The 19,891-nt window shown below is 34.4% G+C and overlaps 1 protein-coding gene across 2 annotated transcripts in view; it reads right to left on the bottom strand.

Moving 5' to 3' along the window:
• EDIL3 (EGF-like repeats and discoidin I-like domains 3) overlaps window positions 1–19,891 on the bottom strand; it is a 481,624-nt gene that overhangs the window by 188,152 nt on the left and 273,581 nt on the right. For both annotated transcript variants that reach the window (XM_011996455.1, XM_011996456.1), the window contains one exon: window positions 16,756–16,869. In XM_011996455.1, the coding sequence (XP_011851845.1) occupies window positions 16,756–16,869 (114 nt within the window). The remainder of the gene's footprint in view (window positions 1–16,755; window positions 16,870–19,891) is intronic.

Here is a 19,891-nt window from a genome sequence, read left to right as displayed (position 1 = left end):
TTGGTTTCTTATGAAGTATCATACTTTTTTCAGAAAAAAAAGTGTGGTAAATTCAGGGATTGCACACCTTTGCACAAGAGTTGTCAAAAGCACATGATAAGAAATTTCAGGTGGTCCAATAAAATATTCTGGCTTTTTTTGTTTTATTTATAGGAGTGTGGCTTATATTTTGATACAGAAGTCAAGCGGGTAGCAATATCCACTTAAAATCTAAAGAACGGAGTGATTATTCTTACTATATTTGCATCTTCCTTCTCCAATCATCAACCTCAGCATTGCCTAGCACTTGGCTGACTAGTGGTTGAAGAGGAGACAGATGGAAGGAAGCTTGATAAAATACTACTTTAAATATTTTATCATTTTTATAAAGATTGTTAATGTAACGCCTGGAGTTTAAGACTCTGTTTCCTTACTCCTTCAGATGACACAGATGCCGTGGCACGAAAATCATCTAAAAAGAGCAGTTTTTCCATTGTCATTATTAATTACTTGTCCATGACTAAAAATTCTGTTTTATAAATAAAATTAGAAACTCCTGACCTTCCTTTCCATTAGTTTTGTTCTTGGGTATATCCAAATGTCATCCTGACTGGAAGTCAGCATTTTGAAAGTGTATCAGTAGCATTAGAAAACAAAGATAGTTTAATCACATGAAACCAAAATGTCCTTATACAGGTCTCTTTTTCATAAAGACACGGGTCGAGTACGATCTTTTTAAGGTTTGACTGCACACTCTGAGGCCTGTTAGGGGTTAGAAATGTTAAGCACTAAGTTAAAAAATATAAAAAGGAATAACGATAATACTAAACATCTGTGTTCCTAAAAGATCTGTAATTTCAGCAGAAAGATTGCCACTGAGTCTGCATTCATATATACCAATGGGTAACAGTGACAGTAGGGAGGGGACTACCTCAAAATGAAAAGTAAATCAGGCTCTTTTAATGATTTAGAATTATATTGTGCTATTGTCTATAGAATACAGTATACGTTATCTGTACCATTAGTTCATTAAGGATGTGGATCTTCTCTAGTGATTATACTCTGGTGTACATATGCTGAGCAATCCTTACGAATCTGGGTCTAACCCTTCCAACTTTGTTTCATTACTATCTACATAGTTGCTGAAAGTGAGAAGTCAAAATACTGATAACTACTTCAGAAGTTTCTATCTGGAAAAGATTTTAAAACAATAAAAATTAATATTTTAAGTGAAGTTGTGAATAAATGGTATTAGTTATATCAGCTATTAAATTATGTGCTAATTTGACTGCTTAACTCACTCTCCTATTTGTCCTCTCTTTTCTCATCTAGCCAATTCTGCTGTAGCCCAGAATCTCACTGCCTGTACTACTGCCTCCTTCTTCTTAATGGAGTCCCCTTTATTGATCCTATGCAGTGCACTCAGAATAAACTTCCCAATTATCTGACCAGTTCACTATCTTAGAAGATACACACACACACACACACACACACACACACACACACACACATATATATATATATATTCAATATTCAATAGGTTCCCATTGGTCAGAAAAAAAAGGTCATCTTCTTGGCTGCTTGAAATTTACCTTCTAGCAATATCAAACTGCAAACCTTAGACTGAATTTTATTTAGATGACAGTGTAGGAAATATTTTTGCAGCTCACGCCTCTGTCCTTTTCTTCCCTGTCCCAGCGTTCCCCCAAACTGAGTTAATTGTGCCAATCCTGGGGTACAAAAAGACTCTAAGCATATGTGTATCAGAGCACTTGGCATTTAAGTATACCTTTAATGGGCATTTATATATTTATAAATTTGTCTTCCACATTAGATTATAAATTCTTCCAAACAACGGTTATATCTGGGTCCTGTCCGATAAACGGGCCCATCCCTTGCATCTTCTAAAGTGCCTGGAAGTAACAGCTGCTCAAAAACATCATTGATCAATTTAATTGAGGTGAACACAGCAGACAGTATCTCCCTCTAGGGTGGTTCCCTACCTTGCAATGCAAACTCTTGTAGCATTTTACCCATTCTCACCTCAAGTGCACTTCACTCTGGTATATCTCCTCATCCAATATCTTTCTCTTCTGAAACTAAGATAAGTAATATCCAAACGTGCTGATTCCTTTATTTAGGTGAACCATCCATACCTCTTTCCTGCTCCCATTCCAAAGGTATGGATTTATCTTTTCTCTCACAGGCCTTCCTAAAATATACAAATGAAGCCTGCACATACTTACTGCAGAGAAAAATATGTCAGGCATTTTGGCCTTAAAACAACCCCATGAAGAGTATCTTTATTTCCAATTGTAATTGAGGCAATTGAGACTCAGAGAGGTTAAGTAAATCCCCTAAAGTCTTAGAGCCAGGATTTGAACCCAGGTACATCTATTACCAACGGGTCATGATAAACATTGTAACATGATGCGGTGGAGGTGTTCTGTTTGCTGCATATGCCTTAAGGAGTGCAGAGAAACTATAAAAAATAATGAGCAGGGCACTTAGATGTCATGTTTATAAAGATGTAGAACAGTGATCTAACTCACTTTGTGTTCTCCATCACCGTTGTTCTGCTGTGGCTTTTGGACTAAAGGTTCAACATGGACTGTTATTCATTCAACATTTAACTGATATTTACTGAGCCTCTTCTTTGTGCAAAGCAGAAGTATAACGTTTAATGCTTTTGTTTTATAAGATTGAAAGTGATTTTATAGCTGAAGCAGTTTATTAGAAACTAAAGTCAGAATAATTTTATAATGAGACATCCGTAGACACGGAACATGCTGAACTGCCTACCTCAAGAACTTCTATGGCCTTATTTTTCCTTTCTCTCACTGTGTATTTTCTCTCTACAATATTAACTATGTTCACATTTCCTCTTTTAAGAAAGCCTGTTATGGTATAGTGCATTCTTCTCTGTTTAAGAAAATGCCTCAGGAGAAATTGTGGAGGCAATCATTTTCAATGCTAACATCTTCAAACATGAAACTAGCATCTGGGCAATTATGACATTAGTCTGATTTAGCATTAAAAGGTAAAAGTTTATGTATAAATTTCAAAATTTTTGTCATTACTTTATCAAGAACTTTGTGTCCCAACCACAGATTGTTTTTGTTGTTGCGGTTAAATTTGTTTCTAATAGTCTTGTGTTTTATGTATGTACACAACAATCCTTAGAATGAATAAGCAAAATACCAATTAAACATTCATATATGCATAAACTTGGATTTTCATTGTATATTTCTCTTTTCCATCATATTCATTTTAATGTAGAGCCAACGTTCATTATCTCTGCCAACAGATTAGAAAGTAAATTGAGTAAATTAAATCAATTGATTGATTATGTTTACTCCACACACTTTGCAATCATTTGAAAAGTTAGTTTTAACTCCCATTTCTCAAAAGCATGACTAATTAATCACATGAGTTATTAACTGAAATATGACTTTTATAGGTATTTACTTCTCTCTAGTACTTTATTGTTAAGGTAGAATACTAAAAAAAAAAAAAAAAAAAAAAAAAAACCTCAGCAAGTAATAAAAGCAGCCTTGTAGACAATTTACTTGTCTATCCAGCTCCTAAAATTTCAAAAACTGTATGTACTGTCATATTCTTGGAAGTAGTGGAGGTGTGACTAGAGTGAAAAACAATAGTTCATTTTTACTTACATATTGTTCAAAAGTATAAGACCAATACTATGCAATTTTCTGCTATTTTTTCTTTTATAAAATTCAGTTTAAACTTGGATTAAATGTATCCAGTTGCCTGTTCATTATGTTTAAACAAGTGATCATCTGCTTCCCAATTTTACACCAACCAAAATAGATAACTTAGGTAACTTTCTCCCTAATGAATTCTTATTAAACTCAAAGAAATCTTAGTCACTCAACTGCCTGAAATTATCAAACGCCCAACTTATCCAGGTATGCATAAAATACTCATGCAGGTATTTTAGGTGTTACCAAGGAGAAAAGTAAGTACACTGAAGAAATAATGTCTGTTTCATTGACAAACTTTAGATCTGAAAAGGGATTTAGCCAACCAGATATAAGGGAAGACACACTGTAGAAAGAACCAAGTAACAATATGTAAACATTATATGCATAGCCTCTGATGGTACGTTACGTGTGTTGATTAAATGAACTCCATTTTAGAATGAAATAAAACTAAATAATTTTGTGGTTCCCAAGTATTCCTGTTCAGCTATGGAATACTTTTGTAATCAGAAAACATATGTTTAAGAAAATATTAATGGGCCGTTCAAAACAAGTGAAATGTCAACAGTTCTCCAAGTGATGAAATGTCAACAGTTCTCCAAGTGAAAACTCTATCGGAGATGTTATTTCCCCCTGCTAAGTGGCACAGAGATGTCCACTAGAAATTACTTGGTAGATAATTGTGCATTAGAAAAAATACTTTATTCTTATCATATTGGCTTATCAACTTCATTGGACAGAATTTTATGTATTACTTCGCAATATTGTTAGGTTAATAATACTGCTACCCAAGGAACATAAAAAAATAGTTTTACTTTTTGTGATTAGACCAAATACTAGGACACAGTTAACAACAGCTTTCTGGGAATTTTTGTAGTGTTTTGCATAATGAATGAATTCACCAAAGCTCCTGTGATAAAATCTTCCTGACTACTCAAAAGGTTAAATGTGTATAAATAGATAATATTTTCCTATACTATGAAGAACATTTGAATAATACTAAATGAATTGTTTTCTTTCTCAGGAACACTTATAAACAGACTGCTTTCTTGGTGTTAACCTTTTCATGCACAATCCTTTGAACTACTTATTATTAATTAAGATGAGGAATATTATTAAATTTAAATTCATCACTCATGCAGACAAGGAAGCAGAGTAAAAACAGAAAGAAGCAAAAGTTCTAAAAGACTGTGGGATCTACAAATAGGAATAATGCGAATGAGAATGAGAAAGCGAGGCAGAAACTCAAGTAGTATGTAAGCCTTCATCATAATGTGGTTAACATACAAACTTAAAAATAGTCCTCATGTTAGAGGTAAACTGAGTGGGTCTGTTTTCTTGGAATCAAAAATACTAGATAAATGTATGTCAGAGCAATATTTCAAGTGACTTAATATCAGGGATCATGTGTCAGTTATTTTGATGTTGGTCTCATCACTTGCATGATGTTATTGCCACAGCCATTTTGCAAATTGTCTAAGTTTTTAGATAAGTCATTTCCATTGTTTTAAAATTCCAGTTTGACAGCCAGAAGTCTGTGAAAGCTTAACTTCCTTAAACAAAGAAGGTCAAGTAGATGATAGTCTCATATATGTCCGTGAAACATATACTTCCTTAAATAACTCTAGGTGTGAGTGCACTCTGATACAAGAAAGGAACTAAATTAAAAAACATAATTAAGTATGTGTTTACTGACAGTACCTTGATGCTTTGAAACTGATGTTCACATTAACTAGAAATTTCACTAAGTTAACAGGCAGACTTTCTCCCTCCCCCTGCCCCAAGTACTGAGTGATCCCCATTACTTTATACATAATCCTATGATTCTGAACAACTGGTGTGTTTTGGTGAACTCTTATACCAGTTGCATTATTCTAAAGTGACGGTGTATAAGGTATTGGAAAACCAAATAACTAAATTGATTATGAAATTTTACATGGATACTAATCAGTTTTAAGGAGACTGAAAAGGTTCAGTTGAATATGCTCAATTTCAGATAGCAGCCCCTGAGCAGCAGGTGATGGAGAAGAGGATGTGGGGGTGAAGAGGTGGTGGTTGCTCTTTAGTTTACCTCTTTCCCTTTGTCTTTTAAATGTGGGTTAGTGTCCACAGGGCAGGTAATTTAGAATACATCATCTCTCTCTAGGTTACTAAGTGTCTAAATCTGCACAGTTAAGGAGAAGCAGGAATGAATTCAATAAAAGTTCAACCCTGCTAGTAAGACCTCTGTGAATACAATGACAAAAATATTGCTTACAATTTCATCATATGCTATTTGACTTACATGTTTTTATCATGGAGCTAGAGAACAAAATTCAGCAGAAAGGCCAGGACTGGACATTCAATGAAAATGACTCATTGACAGCTTTTATCTCCAAAAGCTTCACCCACATTATTTTGGTAGAAAATGTCTTTTGAAACAGATAAACCATTAACTCAGGTTTCTAAACCTTTTTTACAGTATGGACCTTTTTGTCAGTCTGGTGAAGCCTAAAGACCCTTCTCAGAATAATGCCTTCAAACATAAAATGAAATACAAAGAAATTGAAGGCAATCATCAAAATATTTAAAAATATGTGACTTATCAGTGTATATGCTGATCTATTAATACATTAAATAAGTAGTAGCAGATCTATAGTTTCATATTAGTGAAAAATGTCAGTGATATTTTACATTTGTGACGTATTATGTGAAATGAAAATATCTGTGATTTCTATTAGTGACAAAAATCATAGGTACTGCTAACACTATGATTGGTTGTTGCCTATATTTGTAATTGATGAAAATTTTAAATTTCAGTCATCCATTAATACAAATAAACAGATGATTTTTGTTTTCTCATCAAAGGACACTTCTGTCTACCTATCCTTTGTGGTCCTTACCTAGGGTTAATAACCTTGCATTAAGCACTTACAGAGTGGGACTGAGAATGCCCTTATATTAATCCTTGTAGGAAAGTGCTAAGGTTCTGAAAACTATTAACAGTGGTAGAATCCAGAAATAATTCTATTGGAAAAGGAAATAGCATTATTAAGTTACTGTTAAATGAGTATGAGGCAACATTTATATACCAAATTGTCATTTCAGGGATGTTTACAAACTTTTGTGTCTGCCCAAGTGTACCAGAGAAAATATAAAGCGGATTTTCTTTTCACCAAACCACCACAAATATCTCTGGATTTTTCAGAGCTAAGAGCTGCGGTTTCAATTTTTCAGTGTTTCGTAGTTAGATAATAGTGCTGAGTATTTATAGGCTTCCTTATATAACTATAGTTCTATCCATTTTTCTTGTCAGAATAGTTTATTTTCTGTCCCTGCTCCTGTTTTCCTTGAATTTTAGTATTGGATTTACTGACTTTGCTCTGGCTCTCCTTCTTTTTATAGAACCATATTCCTCAAGTTCAATTTATTTTTAAGTTGGATACTTTATGTTTCCATTCCCTTTGGAGCTCTAAAAAGAACGTGTGTTATTGACCAGATAAAGCTATTAAGGTAACTATTATGAGATTTATTTTTAGGTCTTTAGTCACCTTAATGGTTCTCTGGGGTTTAAGATATGCTTAAAGTAGAGTTCACCATAACCTGGGAGGAGCAGCCTGTGGCTATTATTTTCTACTCAGCACCTGCTCATTCTGGAACACTTGCAATCTGGCATTCTTCTGTACACCCACACAATTATGTAAGGGCCATTAATGGTTTTAGCCTCCACATTAAAAGTATCTTTTCTTAGGCCTATATTTTCTTGACCAGTTTCTATTATGGAAACACTCTTTTCCTTGCTCTAAGTCTGTATTCCTCTTCTGTTTCTTGGATTATCCTTTTATTTTATTTTTTTGTACCTTTGCAAATAGAACTTATTTTACCTGATTTAAATTTTTCTCCTTAGCCATTTATACTTTTTACTCTCTTACTTTCTCCCTTTGCAATGCTATCTAATCTTATCACTTTATCATTCTCATCTGACCCATAAATCTGAATCTTTGTTAACAATCCTTCCCTTAACTACGATCTGCATTTTTGATAACTAGCTGTACTATCTTATCAGGATATCCCAATTGCACCTAAAATTCCATATGCCTAAGCAGTGCAAAAGGTTGCTGTGCCCTCATTCTTCAGTTGAAGAAGATTGCTTTGAAGATGGGAACTCAAAACATGTATTTGGCTTTATGTCTTACATGCTGCTGGAAACCATCACTTCCAAGGGTGCTGATTCAGTTGAAAACTGCGGCTAGGGCCACACTAGTTGTTGCTGTCACTGCCAAACTCAGCTCCATAGTTGCCAGTCAAGTTTTATTGCAACCATTTGAAACCCTTGAGAGCTCAGGAAATCATGCCATCATTTGAAAAATTGTGCACATTTGGTGAAAGATCAGGAACCATTTATATTCTTTCTTCTCTTCTGAGAAAGTTTATCTCTGCTGTTTAGCAGTGTGATAAAAGTGGAAATCCCGGTGGTTTGTGCTATAATTTCCCTGTTGTTAAATAACCAATTGAGCCTCACTCTGACAGTCAGGCCCCAAATTTCACCTAAGTACCCAAGAATGCTGCATTAACATGTAGAAGATATTGTCTGGCCCACAAATTACATTTTAGCAATGTTCCAACTTTCTAGTCCCAGGATGACTTCTTTACTGGTAGTTTCCTAACAGAGAGGTTTTTTGTTTTGTATATATTTTATTTGGGTTCTCCCTCTGCTCTTTTTGTAAGGGTGAGGGGTGGAGTGATAGCTGAAAAGAGTGATATTTTCAGTTTGAGAAAAATGCAATATGTTTCAATCATCCACTACAGTTCTAAATTTTATGAGAACTAAATCAAGTTATGCTGTTCTCGAACTCTCTTGATGTCTGAGTACTTCATCTTTCTTTGTCTTTGAACTGGAAAATATAAGAGTAAGTTTTAGCCTGGAGAATAAATACAAAACTAAATTATAATCCCTGGACATATACAGTTCAGCACATAAGGGGAATGTTGAAATAATTTGAAAACAAAAAGGTCTTACTGAATGTTTCAGTAATTATTTGCAATTAAATACAAAACTGCCAGGTAATGAGAATATGATTCAATTTGTTGGAAGTATTTAACAAGTCCTACATGGTCTATTTGAGCATTTTGCAGATACTTGTTTGTCTTTTCTTTACTACATTATCGCTTTAAGGTACAGTAGGTGAACCTTCAAAGTGTGATAATTCTGTACAAAACTGTTGTGTAACATTTGGAAAATATACCCAGAGGCACCTGACTGAAGACAGAACTTCCATGTCAGACACAAAAAATCCAATTTGCTTTCGTTATTGAGTCAATTTTTTTGTGTTTATTGTTTCAAAAACTTCATCCTGCAATAACATTGAAATCATTTCTTTCTTTATTGATATACTTGCAGTGTTCTGGATTTTCTTTTTAACTCACAAAAACATGTTTTAAAAGAAGTGAGAAATTAAGTTAAAATAATTGTATGTATTCAAGTATATATGGTACCAGTTATTTGTAAATGTATCCCATATGTTTATAGGTAGATTTTAAATGTTATGCCTCTCAGATTTACCCATAGTCAACTCCTTTATTTATTTATTTTTAATGTTCACAAAAGGTACCAGCCTGAGGCAAACTGTCCTTCTCCTGTCCCACTGGAGTTTTGGATTAATTTTTATTTTATGTATTTCAAGCAAAGTAGAACAATCTTAAGTTAAATTAGCCAATGCTTTCAAAGACAAAAATCATTACCAAAGTACCCTGTTCAAATTTCTACAACAGAGTAGATATTTGTTATATGAAATACTATAAGATTAAAATTAAATATTTATTTTTCTTAGTTTCTCTTTGATTTCTTGTTACATTTACAAGTTAAAATATATTCTGATGTTTCAAAAATCCCTCATGGTTGCACAAAAACATATTTATAAGATGAATTTTTAGTATATAAACATGGTTTAGCATGGATAGATCACAACCCCAATTGAAATTTCATGACTCTACTGTTAAGGCCTAAAAGATAAGATATACTAAAGGTGCTATCACATGTTGGTTAAATAACACTCTTAACTCATCCACTAAATATTAAGATTCTTAAAGACAAAGGATCTGTTTATTCTTGAGGATAAACAAAGGATCTGTTTATTCCTGAGGATAAACAAAGGATCTGTTTATTCCTGAGGATTCTCAAAGGATCTGTTTATTTATCATTCTCTTTATAAAATTCTCATCTCCACCACCCCCTCCTCTTTCTATTTGAGTACATACTACACATTCTTAAGGTCTTAGCTTAAATGTCACTTTCCTAAATCCCCCAAACAGAAAAGGCTTCCCTGTCATAGGCTCCCTCTTTTTTGCCCTCATGGCATTTACCATGTCTTATCATTAAATAATACATACTTCTTTTTTTCTCTGTCATTATTCTGTATATGCTATGAGAGTAGAAACCAAATTCATTTCAATTACCATTGTTATCCTGGCTTTAGAGGGTGATACAATTTGTTGAATGAATGAGTTTATTCATGTATGTTCTTATAACCTTATACACAGTTATGCTAAGAAAAGCTCAGTAAATATTTGTGGCTAGTTTATTTCATCATATAATTGAATACATTCACTATATTGTAACATCAGACTTAGGCAGTTTTCTCATAAAACTTACGTGTGCTTTCATTCTAATTTTCACTTCCTTATAGACCCTTCTAAAAAAATAATTTACTTCAGAATTTCTCTATGTTTTCCTTTTGTCTTGTCACATCTGGATAGGAAAGAGTAGGATTTTCGTGTTATATAATATAAAACTATAATCTCTGACCACTTTTTTAGAAAATACTGGAATTATTCATTCTCCTCTTGTCATTCACTAAAATTACTGCAAACATTCATTTGCTTGTCATTCACTAAGATACCTGATCAAATAACAGTGACATCTTACAATAATTGCAAACATACAAAGAGATAAATCAAATTGGGTGTTTGTGGTTCATATGTTATGATAGCCTTTTATAAAAAAACACAGCAACTATCTCCTCTAATGATTTTGGGTAAAGAATATGTATTTAAACTTATATTAATGCCACAGAAATTCTTAAATTTATGTATCTGTAAAACATGGTATGCAGGCATTATACCTAACATCTACACTGCTTGTTCTCAAGGATATACACTAATTTACTAATGAAGGACAAGTTGTTTGCATAAATAATAAAACTTAAAATCACACAACATTATGACAAAAGAAAAGGTGAGATACACAGGTATTATTTTTTCAAATAACTAAAAAAAATCCTATGTGTATACATTTATGCAGTTATTTCCTTATTTATAACATTTATTGACCTAGGTGTTTTATTAGGTATTTTACATATGCTATGAATTTTAATCTGCCCATCAATATATATACATCAAAAGATAGTATCAATTCCATTTGCAGATAAAAAATCTGAGGTTCAGAAGGGGCAATGTACTTGTCAGGACATATAGTTACAAACAGAAAATATTTAAACTTCCAGTTCTATTTGAATGCAAAGCCTGCACTCTTTCCTCTTACGCTGTTGTCACCTGCCAAGGCCACTCATCAAGTGTAAGTGTTTTTAATGTGTAGCATTTAATAACAGCATCCCTTTACCCTACAAGAGACAGGAACATATCACGCTTAGGGCTGCAGGCCCTGCAACCACAATGCCTGGGATTAAGGCCAGGTTCTGAAGTTTACTAGCCAGGTCAACTTATGCAAATTATTTACTTACTCAATAGCTCAGTCTGCTCTGTAAAATGGAATCAGTAATAAAGAGTACCTACTACAAAAAGTGCTGAGAGGATTAAAAAATCAATATTTAAAGTACTTAGGAAGGTGATTGACACATAGTAAAGTCAACATATATGAATCGTTGAAAAGATATAGTTTAGTAAACAAAAACGATTTGCCTGTTATTATTTACAAATTTGTCTTTTAAAAAGCAATAATTAAATACTGAGCTTAAAAATACAAATCTCATCATGTATTTATCTATACAATGTGTTAGAAATTTTCAGTGAATAAGTCTGTACTTAAACAAATATACTTGGTGGTACATATTGATATCAAAATAAAGAATATAGGGGCCGGGCATCGTGGCTTACACTTGTAATCCCAGCACTTTGGGAAGTTAAGGAGGGCAGATCTCCTGAGGTCCAGAGTTTGAGACCAGCCTGGCCAATGTGGTGGAACCCCATCTCTACCAAAAATACAAAAAAATTAGCTGGGCATGGTGGCAGGCACCTGTAATCCCAGCTACTTGGGAGGCTGAGGCAAGAGAATTGCTTGAACCTGGGAGGTGGAGGTTGCAGCGAGCCGAGATTGCGCCACTGCACTCTAGCCACCTGGGAGACAGAATGAGACTCTGTCTTAAAAAAAAAGAAAAAACAATACATATAATTATATATATATATAAACTATATTTTTTATTTATATATATTATATATATACACACACACAGAGTATATGTTGTCTATGTTTATGTGCTTGGAAATACTAGTTAATTTATATGATGGCTAAAAGAGTTAAAGCTGCTCAAATAATGAAGCTAAGAAAATATTAATTTACCACTTTCAAAATATATTCATAGGTATTATTTTAATATCCTTATAATATCACAGAATTCTTCAATGAGTATATAATTATCTAGATTATTTTATTAAATTTGCAAAAACTGGGTAATTATGATATTTGGAAACATCACTTAGTCCTTACTAGAAGATTTTAGTTTTAATTTTTAGTAAAAACCTCTGAGATCACCCAAGTCTTTGTTTGTTTGTCATAATTGTTTGTGGATGTTGCATTATAAGAGCTCCCTTGAAAACTATCTTACTTTCCCAAAGTAGTGCCAGTGACAAAAACGAATTTGAGTGCCATTCCTGAAATATAATAATGTCATATTTAAACACCCAGGAGGGAAATGTATACAGGTATTGTGGGCCATATAGTCTAATAAATGAGAACAATCCTAGTTATTTTTAGATTAGTTAACTAGAGTGTTATTAATTTTCATTGCACTTAATCTAGTTTAAACATCATGTTCAGTTAAACTTATATGACAAAACTTATCTGTTCTTATGAGAACAGTTTTCTCATTCCAATTCATCATCATTTTCTTTTCAAGCTGCTTATGGAAGTAACTGTCAGAACACTTGAGTTTATCACATTTAAAAGGAACGAGAGGCCGCGCGCGGTGGCTCATGCCTGTAATTGCAGTACTTTGGAAGGCCGAGGTGAGTGGATCATTTGAGGTCAGGAGTTTGAGACCAGACCAAAGTGGCGAAACCCCATCTCTATTAAAAATACAAAAAAGCCAGGCGTGGCAGTGCGTGCCTGTAGTGCCAGCTACTTGGGAGGCTGAGGCAGGAGAATCGCTTGAACTCGGGAGGCAGTGAACTGAGATCGTGCCACTACACTCCAGCCTGGGCAACAGAGAGAGACTCCATCTCAAAATAAATAAATAAATAAATAAATAAATAAATAAAATGAAGAAGGGAATTAAATTAGGACTTTAATTAGAAGAATTGCTGTAATGCTGTGATAGATACTACAGGAACATCTAAATGATTTTCACATATCAAACGTAATTTCATGTAAAATATAACAATAATAAAACTTAACCAAACCTGGTAATAAATAAATAATAAAACTAAAAAATAAGTGAGATCTTCCAAAGTAAACACGTTGTATGAATCACATCTAGAAGTCTAAACTGAAATTATTTAAATCAGAAATATGTATTATTGCCTTAACTCCCCTATAATTAGAAGATAATCACTTGAAAAGTACAGGAAACTTTTTTGCCTAGTATTAAAAGGTTCATTATTAATGTGAAATAATTTCATTGTTACTGAAAATGTTCAATAGGTAATTAATTTGCATAATAATTTTTACCACATAATTTTGCAACAGGTCATAATGGAGTTAGATATAAATTTGTTCCTTACAAAGTAAAAGTGCTTAATAGCTAAATTAATTAAAGACATACATTATAGTAAATAATTCACAGTTATTTTTGTAATATTTATTAAGGTACTATCTCAACAAAAACATCTTGCTTTTAATTGCTTAACTTAAAATAAATATATTTGAGTTTTTGAAATGTGGTATGACACTAGTTTTGAAAATATTTCATTTAATTATATTGGCAAAGGCAACCTTAATATACAGTTTAAAATTGAAAGTCTGGTAAAAAATGAGGGAAAGGCCACCCTCTGGGACATGTAAGATACAAAGTCCAGAAGAAAGGTTATCAATCATATTCCAGGGTAGACGCCAGCACAGGAGTTATCGTCTATGTATTGTCAACAACTTCCAAGGTCTTACCTTCAAGCAGCTTAGAGCTGGTACCACCTGTAACCTGTATGTGCTTCTATATACCCCACAGTAAGTGAATTCTCTAAGTTCTCAATGTGCATAAATCATCAGTGTGTCAGAATGTCCCTTTTTACTCTAAATTTTCTAAAAGCTCTAAGAGACTACAGAAAAAAGTAGAGCCATATCCTAAGAAACCTAGACAATAGGCAGAATAAAGAACCTTAATTTGTTATATGTCTTTAAAATTTAATAAAATAAAAGCAAACACCCGATAGGAAAATATTTTACGGAACTCCCTAAGTGACTCTTTCTGATCTACTTGTCAGGGCACAGAGAATAGAGGAAATGCTAGAATGTCAGATCATATGATAGTTGAAGGGAGGCATACCACTATCACACGCATCTTCAAAGAGATGCCTGAATTTAAATATAAATATTATATAGATATAAAACTAATTCACAGAAAAGTAAAAGTTTTCATTAAACACAACATGAAAAACTGGTTGGAAGACACAAGGCACAAACTAATGACAGGGCAGGGGCATTTCTCCCTCTTTCATAGCCTTACTGTCTGTCTCATAAACCCCTCATCCCCAGCCTATCCACTCAACCTGTTTCCCAATTCCTCCATGCCCTAGAGTTCCACATTCTAGGTCTCCTCTTCTAGGACATCTACACCCTCAGGTGTCACTTCTTAGGCTCGTTCCTCACTGCACAGTGGAACTCATCCCTAGGCAGGGTTCTTATGATATGTCCCCCATTCAATCTTCCTTTAGGAAAATGGGAAGGTTTCTCCCCCACAATTGTTCCCCTAATCAGGCCTCCTATGGGTCAGAGGTGGCCTTACCCTTCCTAGAAATGCTGTAATCCAGGTATTGTTTTAAACTATGCTAAAGTTCCTTCCTGGAAGGTTCTCTATTCAGGTACCAATTCTCTATTTTTGCTGAATGAAGGTGAAATAGTCAGTGACATCAGTTTTTTTGTTCATCATGATATTAATAAGATGTTCACTGACAGACATCTTGGAGGTGCTCTTTAGCACAACTTCCAGTGTTGACTGAGCAGCCATCTTCAAGTTCCATGAAACAAAAATGGATGCAAGTGCTGTGCCTGGGACAGGCCAAAGAGGAGCTGAACCTGAGCTTGAGTTAACTTGGTGGGTGGTTAGTTAAATGCTTTATGGGAAGGTTTCTAGGTTAGTTGGTTGGATGACTATTGGTCTATTTGGTTGCATGGTCAACCTACTTACTCAGCCTTCCCTTTCCATCCTTCTGTGCCCTGTACCTTTCTTCATCAACTCAGGCTCAATGTCCTTCCTCAATTACTTTAAGTTTAGCAAGTTTTTTTTTTTTTTTTTTTTTTTCCAATTCAAGATTTCTCTATGATAGTCAGAGTTTAATTATTTTTGTGCAGTTTTTCAGGACTACAGTAATGAGTATCCCATTTTATATCATTATTTTATTTATATATATTTATATATCAAATTATTCAACAATATTTCCTATTTTATTTTATAAAGACCATGGCTGAAGAGAAAGAAAGAAAAAGAAAATGGGAAATAAATTTCTTACTGTGGCTGAAGAGAAAGAACTATGTGGTATGTGTGTGTGTCTGTGATAAAGAATGGACGTGTCATGTATTCACATTTACATTATACCTCTCTATTTAAAGAGGTATCTCAATCTTGAGGAAAATACACTGAGTGAGGATGGGGAATCACAAATCTGTAGCATTACTTCTGTCACTAAATACCTGTGAAAGCTTGGGCAAACAACATCACATGAGTCTCAGTTTCTTTATCTGAAGTCTCATCTGCATCTACATTCTGAATGTGTGTAATGATGTTGTGGTGCTCAGATCATACAATACACATCAAAGCAGTAGCAGTATGAACTTTCCCCTAACTGTCCAATAATTATAAGGCTATATCATTGGTATTCTTATGAACATGTGTTTGGGCCCACTTAGGCCCCATCCGATTGACTTTAGTCCCATTACTACTTTTTCCCAGCCATTTTTTTTTTTTTTTTTTAGGCGAGTGGTGCCTTCTGCCTCTTTGTAAACACTTCAGGCAAATAACTGCTCTGTCATTTGATGCATCATTTCAAGTCCCTACTTTCTTCAGCTTCCAATAAGACAAATAAATAGTGTGCAACATTTTTGCTAGTGTGTGGGACAGCCCAAATGCATCCTCCTTTATTTTTACCTTTTATTTATAATAGAGGCTAACTGACTTATTTTATTTTTATTTCATTTTTTTAGAGATGGGGTCTCACTGTGTTGCCCAGCATGGTCTTGAGCTCCTGGGCTCCTACCGCTGAGGCCTCTAAAAGTGCTGGGATTACAGGCATGAGCCAGCGTGCCCTATCTGGTTTCAACACCCTGAATTTACTCTCAGAACCAAAGTGTCACTCTGGTGGTAGAAATTTTGGTCATATACATAATCATAAACCAAAATGGGATCCATGTAACTTGAGTATCTGAGGCAATGTTGTCATTCTTTTCAGGTCACAAGATACCACTTCTACGCATATGGTGCACTAAGTGAGACATCCTAGAGAATATGTATGCATTAATAACATACCACAAATATGAAAAGTACCATTTCAATGGATTATGCACTCTGAAAGCAAATAATATTGATTTTGGCCCAAATTTCAAAATAAATGTAGATGATGTACATAAAAATGTATATGCATACATATATGTGTGTGTGCATACACACACACACACACACACGTGAATACTTACTGTATTGACAGTTTCTTCCCATAAATTCACCTGGGCACTCGCAGGAATAGTTGGCAACAAGATCTGTACATATTCCACCATTTTTGCAAGGCTCAACTTCGCATTCATTTATGTCTAAGGAAGACAGAAAGGACAGAGGAAGAGAATTGGTAAAAAATGATTAGATACTGGAAAGTTTTAGACATTTGAAATACAAATGCCTTAGTAATGCTATTCCTTTGTGTGTGCAGGCATGTGTGTGTGTTTAGTCATTAATACAAATGCTGCTTAAAACCAACAATTTATTAACCATTAAATTTAATAAATTTCAAATAAAATTCAGAATCCAGATGAAAGGCCAACAGAACTAAACCACTCTCCCATTCTGAAAATAAATATGAGTAGTTTGGGGAACTATTCAGTGTATCCTTAGAATTAAATCAAACAAATTAACCCTGATGGAAAGATGAATTGGTTTCACTTACAAGATCGAGAAACCTCCCCTGCAGCAACAACTGCCAATTAACACTGTCTCATTTCATCTTAATTCATTAAAATTCTAACTGACAGAGATGTTTTAGTTTCGAAATAGTTCGTCTTTGATGAATATGATGAGAAGCAAATTAGAGTTAATAGCTAAAGCTTGTTAAATGCAAAATATAATAAATGTAAATGGTGATCACTTCCTAATCTCATTCAAGGATTTATAAAGTTAGGAAGACTAACGGGACTTACCTTTGATATGCTACTATTATATCTGATGCAAAATCACATGAAATATAAAACATTGAGCAAATTATACTACTTCCCTTGCTAATTTTGGACAACAGAGAAAACAAACATGATTTTGAACATAAAAGAAACGACGACTAATTCAATCAAACATCAATCACAGATACTCACAAATCATTCCCTTTTAGCACAGAACCATGCTGGATTCTGTGGGAGCTAGTGCAGTAGCTGGAGAGCACGCACCACTCCCCATCTCTTCCTCATCCTATAAGCTTTTCCAGTTGAGCTCCCTATCTGCTTTCATTTCCATAACTGTTTGTTGTTGTTGTTTTTAACTGTATTACAGATTTGGAAACTGTCTATGTGCCTTTAGCCCCTTTCACCTTGTCAGAAAGTGAGCTCCACAAACGAAGTTCCTATCCTGCCCTGTTCCTTGCATTCCTGAAAATACCACACTCAATCTGGACAACTACTGGGGCCCAATAAATGTCTCCTGACAAACTTTCTACCAGAACAATAGAAATAGTCCTGTGCATAATCTTAAAAAATTTTATTCCAGATTTGTAATGTGCCTTCTGATACCCTATAATGTATCAAATGGTAGTTCTGAAATCTTGGGTTATTATAGTTGCTTAAAGCAAGATGATCATTAAATTACTTCTAAAGGGAAACAAGGAAAAAAGTATTTGAAAATCTCAATTTTGCCCTTTCTTCTGACATTTTGTCTTCTAATTAGTATCCCCTCCAGAAAGCAGAGTTGTTCACCCTCTCATTCTAAGTTCACTGTAGAAAGCCTGGTCTAAATTTCCTTAGGTAATAACTTGCTCTCAAAAAGTAGCCCTTTTGGTTTCTGGTTGACAATCACAGCTTAAGAATAGAGATAATTCATGACTGTGTTCAGAAAAAAATAAAAATAATTTGAGTACCTCATAACTTCAAATAATAGGATAAAATCAGAATCTGCTAATCTCTAAAAAGGTGGATCTATATGCTGTAAAGTGTGAGAGACTCGGCTGGGAGCGGTGGCTCACACCTGTCATTCTAGCACTTTGGAAGGCCAAGGCAGGCTGATCACAAGGCCAGTAGTTCGAGACCAGCCTGACCAACACGGTGAAACCCTGTCTCTGCTAAAAATACAAAAATTATCTGGGAGTGGTGGCATGTGCCTATAATCCCAGCTACTTAGGAGGCTGAGGCAAGATAATTGCTTGAACCCAGGAGGCTGAGGTTGCAGTGAGCCAAGACTGAGCCACTGCACTCCAGCCTGGACGACAGAGCTAGACTCTGTCTCGGGGAAAAAAAAGTATGATAGACTCCTAAATATTTGATACTGAAACTGTACAAAAATGAAGGATGGATGAGGGGGAGGGAGGGAGGCGGGGAGGGAGGGAAGGAGGGAGGGAGGGGAAAGAAAAGAAGGTGAGTATAAGTCATTTCTTTCCTTTTTAATAATATAATAAAATACTCAGGTCTACTTGCTCTTACCAAAATTTCACTTAGTCTTAATATTAAACTATATTTATATTGGACTAACACGCAAACCATTTTCATTAAATTTTGTAAGCCACATGAAAATCTCCATGCTACTTATTGCTGCCAACTCAGTGTATGACAATAACAATGTCTGGCTACCTTGGAACATGCCCAGTATGTCTTTATCTGTATCTTCTCTACTACAATTTGTTTTAGATGAGAACATGTCACTGGTTAACGTCTTCATATCTTAGAGAAAACATTGCCATAATTTGTAAAGTTAGATGTGAAAATTTATTCTCATATATACTTAGAGAGAGGAAACTGAGTGGTCATGTCCGAAGGACCCACATAAGCAAAAGGTAATTTGACCTTAGACAAGAAGAAAAAGTTTCATTAAGATTAATAAGGATGTGATATAGATGGTGGTCAGTTTCCAAGCTGGGAGCCAGAATGAATCACAACTTTGAAGAAGAATGCTAATGATATGATGGTGTGTTTAGGTACAGGAGTAAAATATTTTGAGCAGAGAAGATGAAAGAGAGTGCTAGAATCCCATATCAGAGAATGTAGATACGGACCACATTATGATGCATCCTTAGTACAGGCTGAGGGAACCGGGTTTCATTTTTTTGGCAATGAACATTTGGAGCAGGATGAGAAGGATGAGAGGGTATTTCCTTCACCCTTCTACTTTAGAAGAACCTAGTGAAGCCATATGTGAGATAGACTTGAGAAACGAATAAAGGAAGATGGGACAGAAACCCACACAAGATTTGATATTAATAGGTACAACATATATTTTAAGTCTCCTGTAAGAGACTCTATGCATTTTCTCATTTTAAGATTGAAATATATCATGAGTAAAATCAAACCCAGCTCTTGCTGATTTGTAATGTTAATAGAAGGAAGTTCTCATAGCCAATGTGAGAACAATCAAGAATTATTATAC

Source organism: Mandrillus leucophaeus, unplaced genomic scaffold, assembly GCF_000951045.1.
Source record: "Mandrillus leucophaeus isolate KB7577 unplaced genomic scaffold, Mleu.le_1.0 Scaffold515, whole genome shotgun sequence".
Taxonomy (NCBI): Eukaryota; Metazoa; Chordata; class Mammalia; order Primates; family Cercopithecidae; genus Mandrillus; species Mandrillus leucophaeus.
This window is presented reverse-complemented; position numbering and strand designations above follow the sequence as displayed.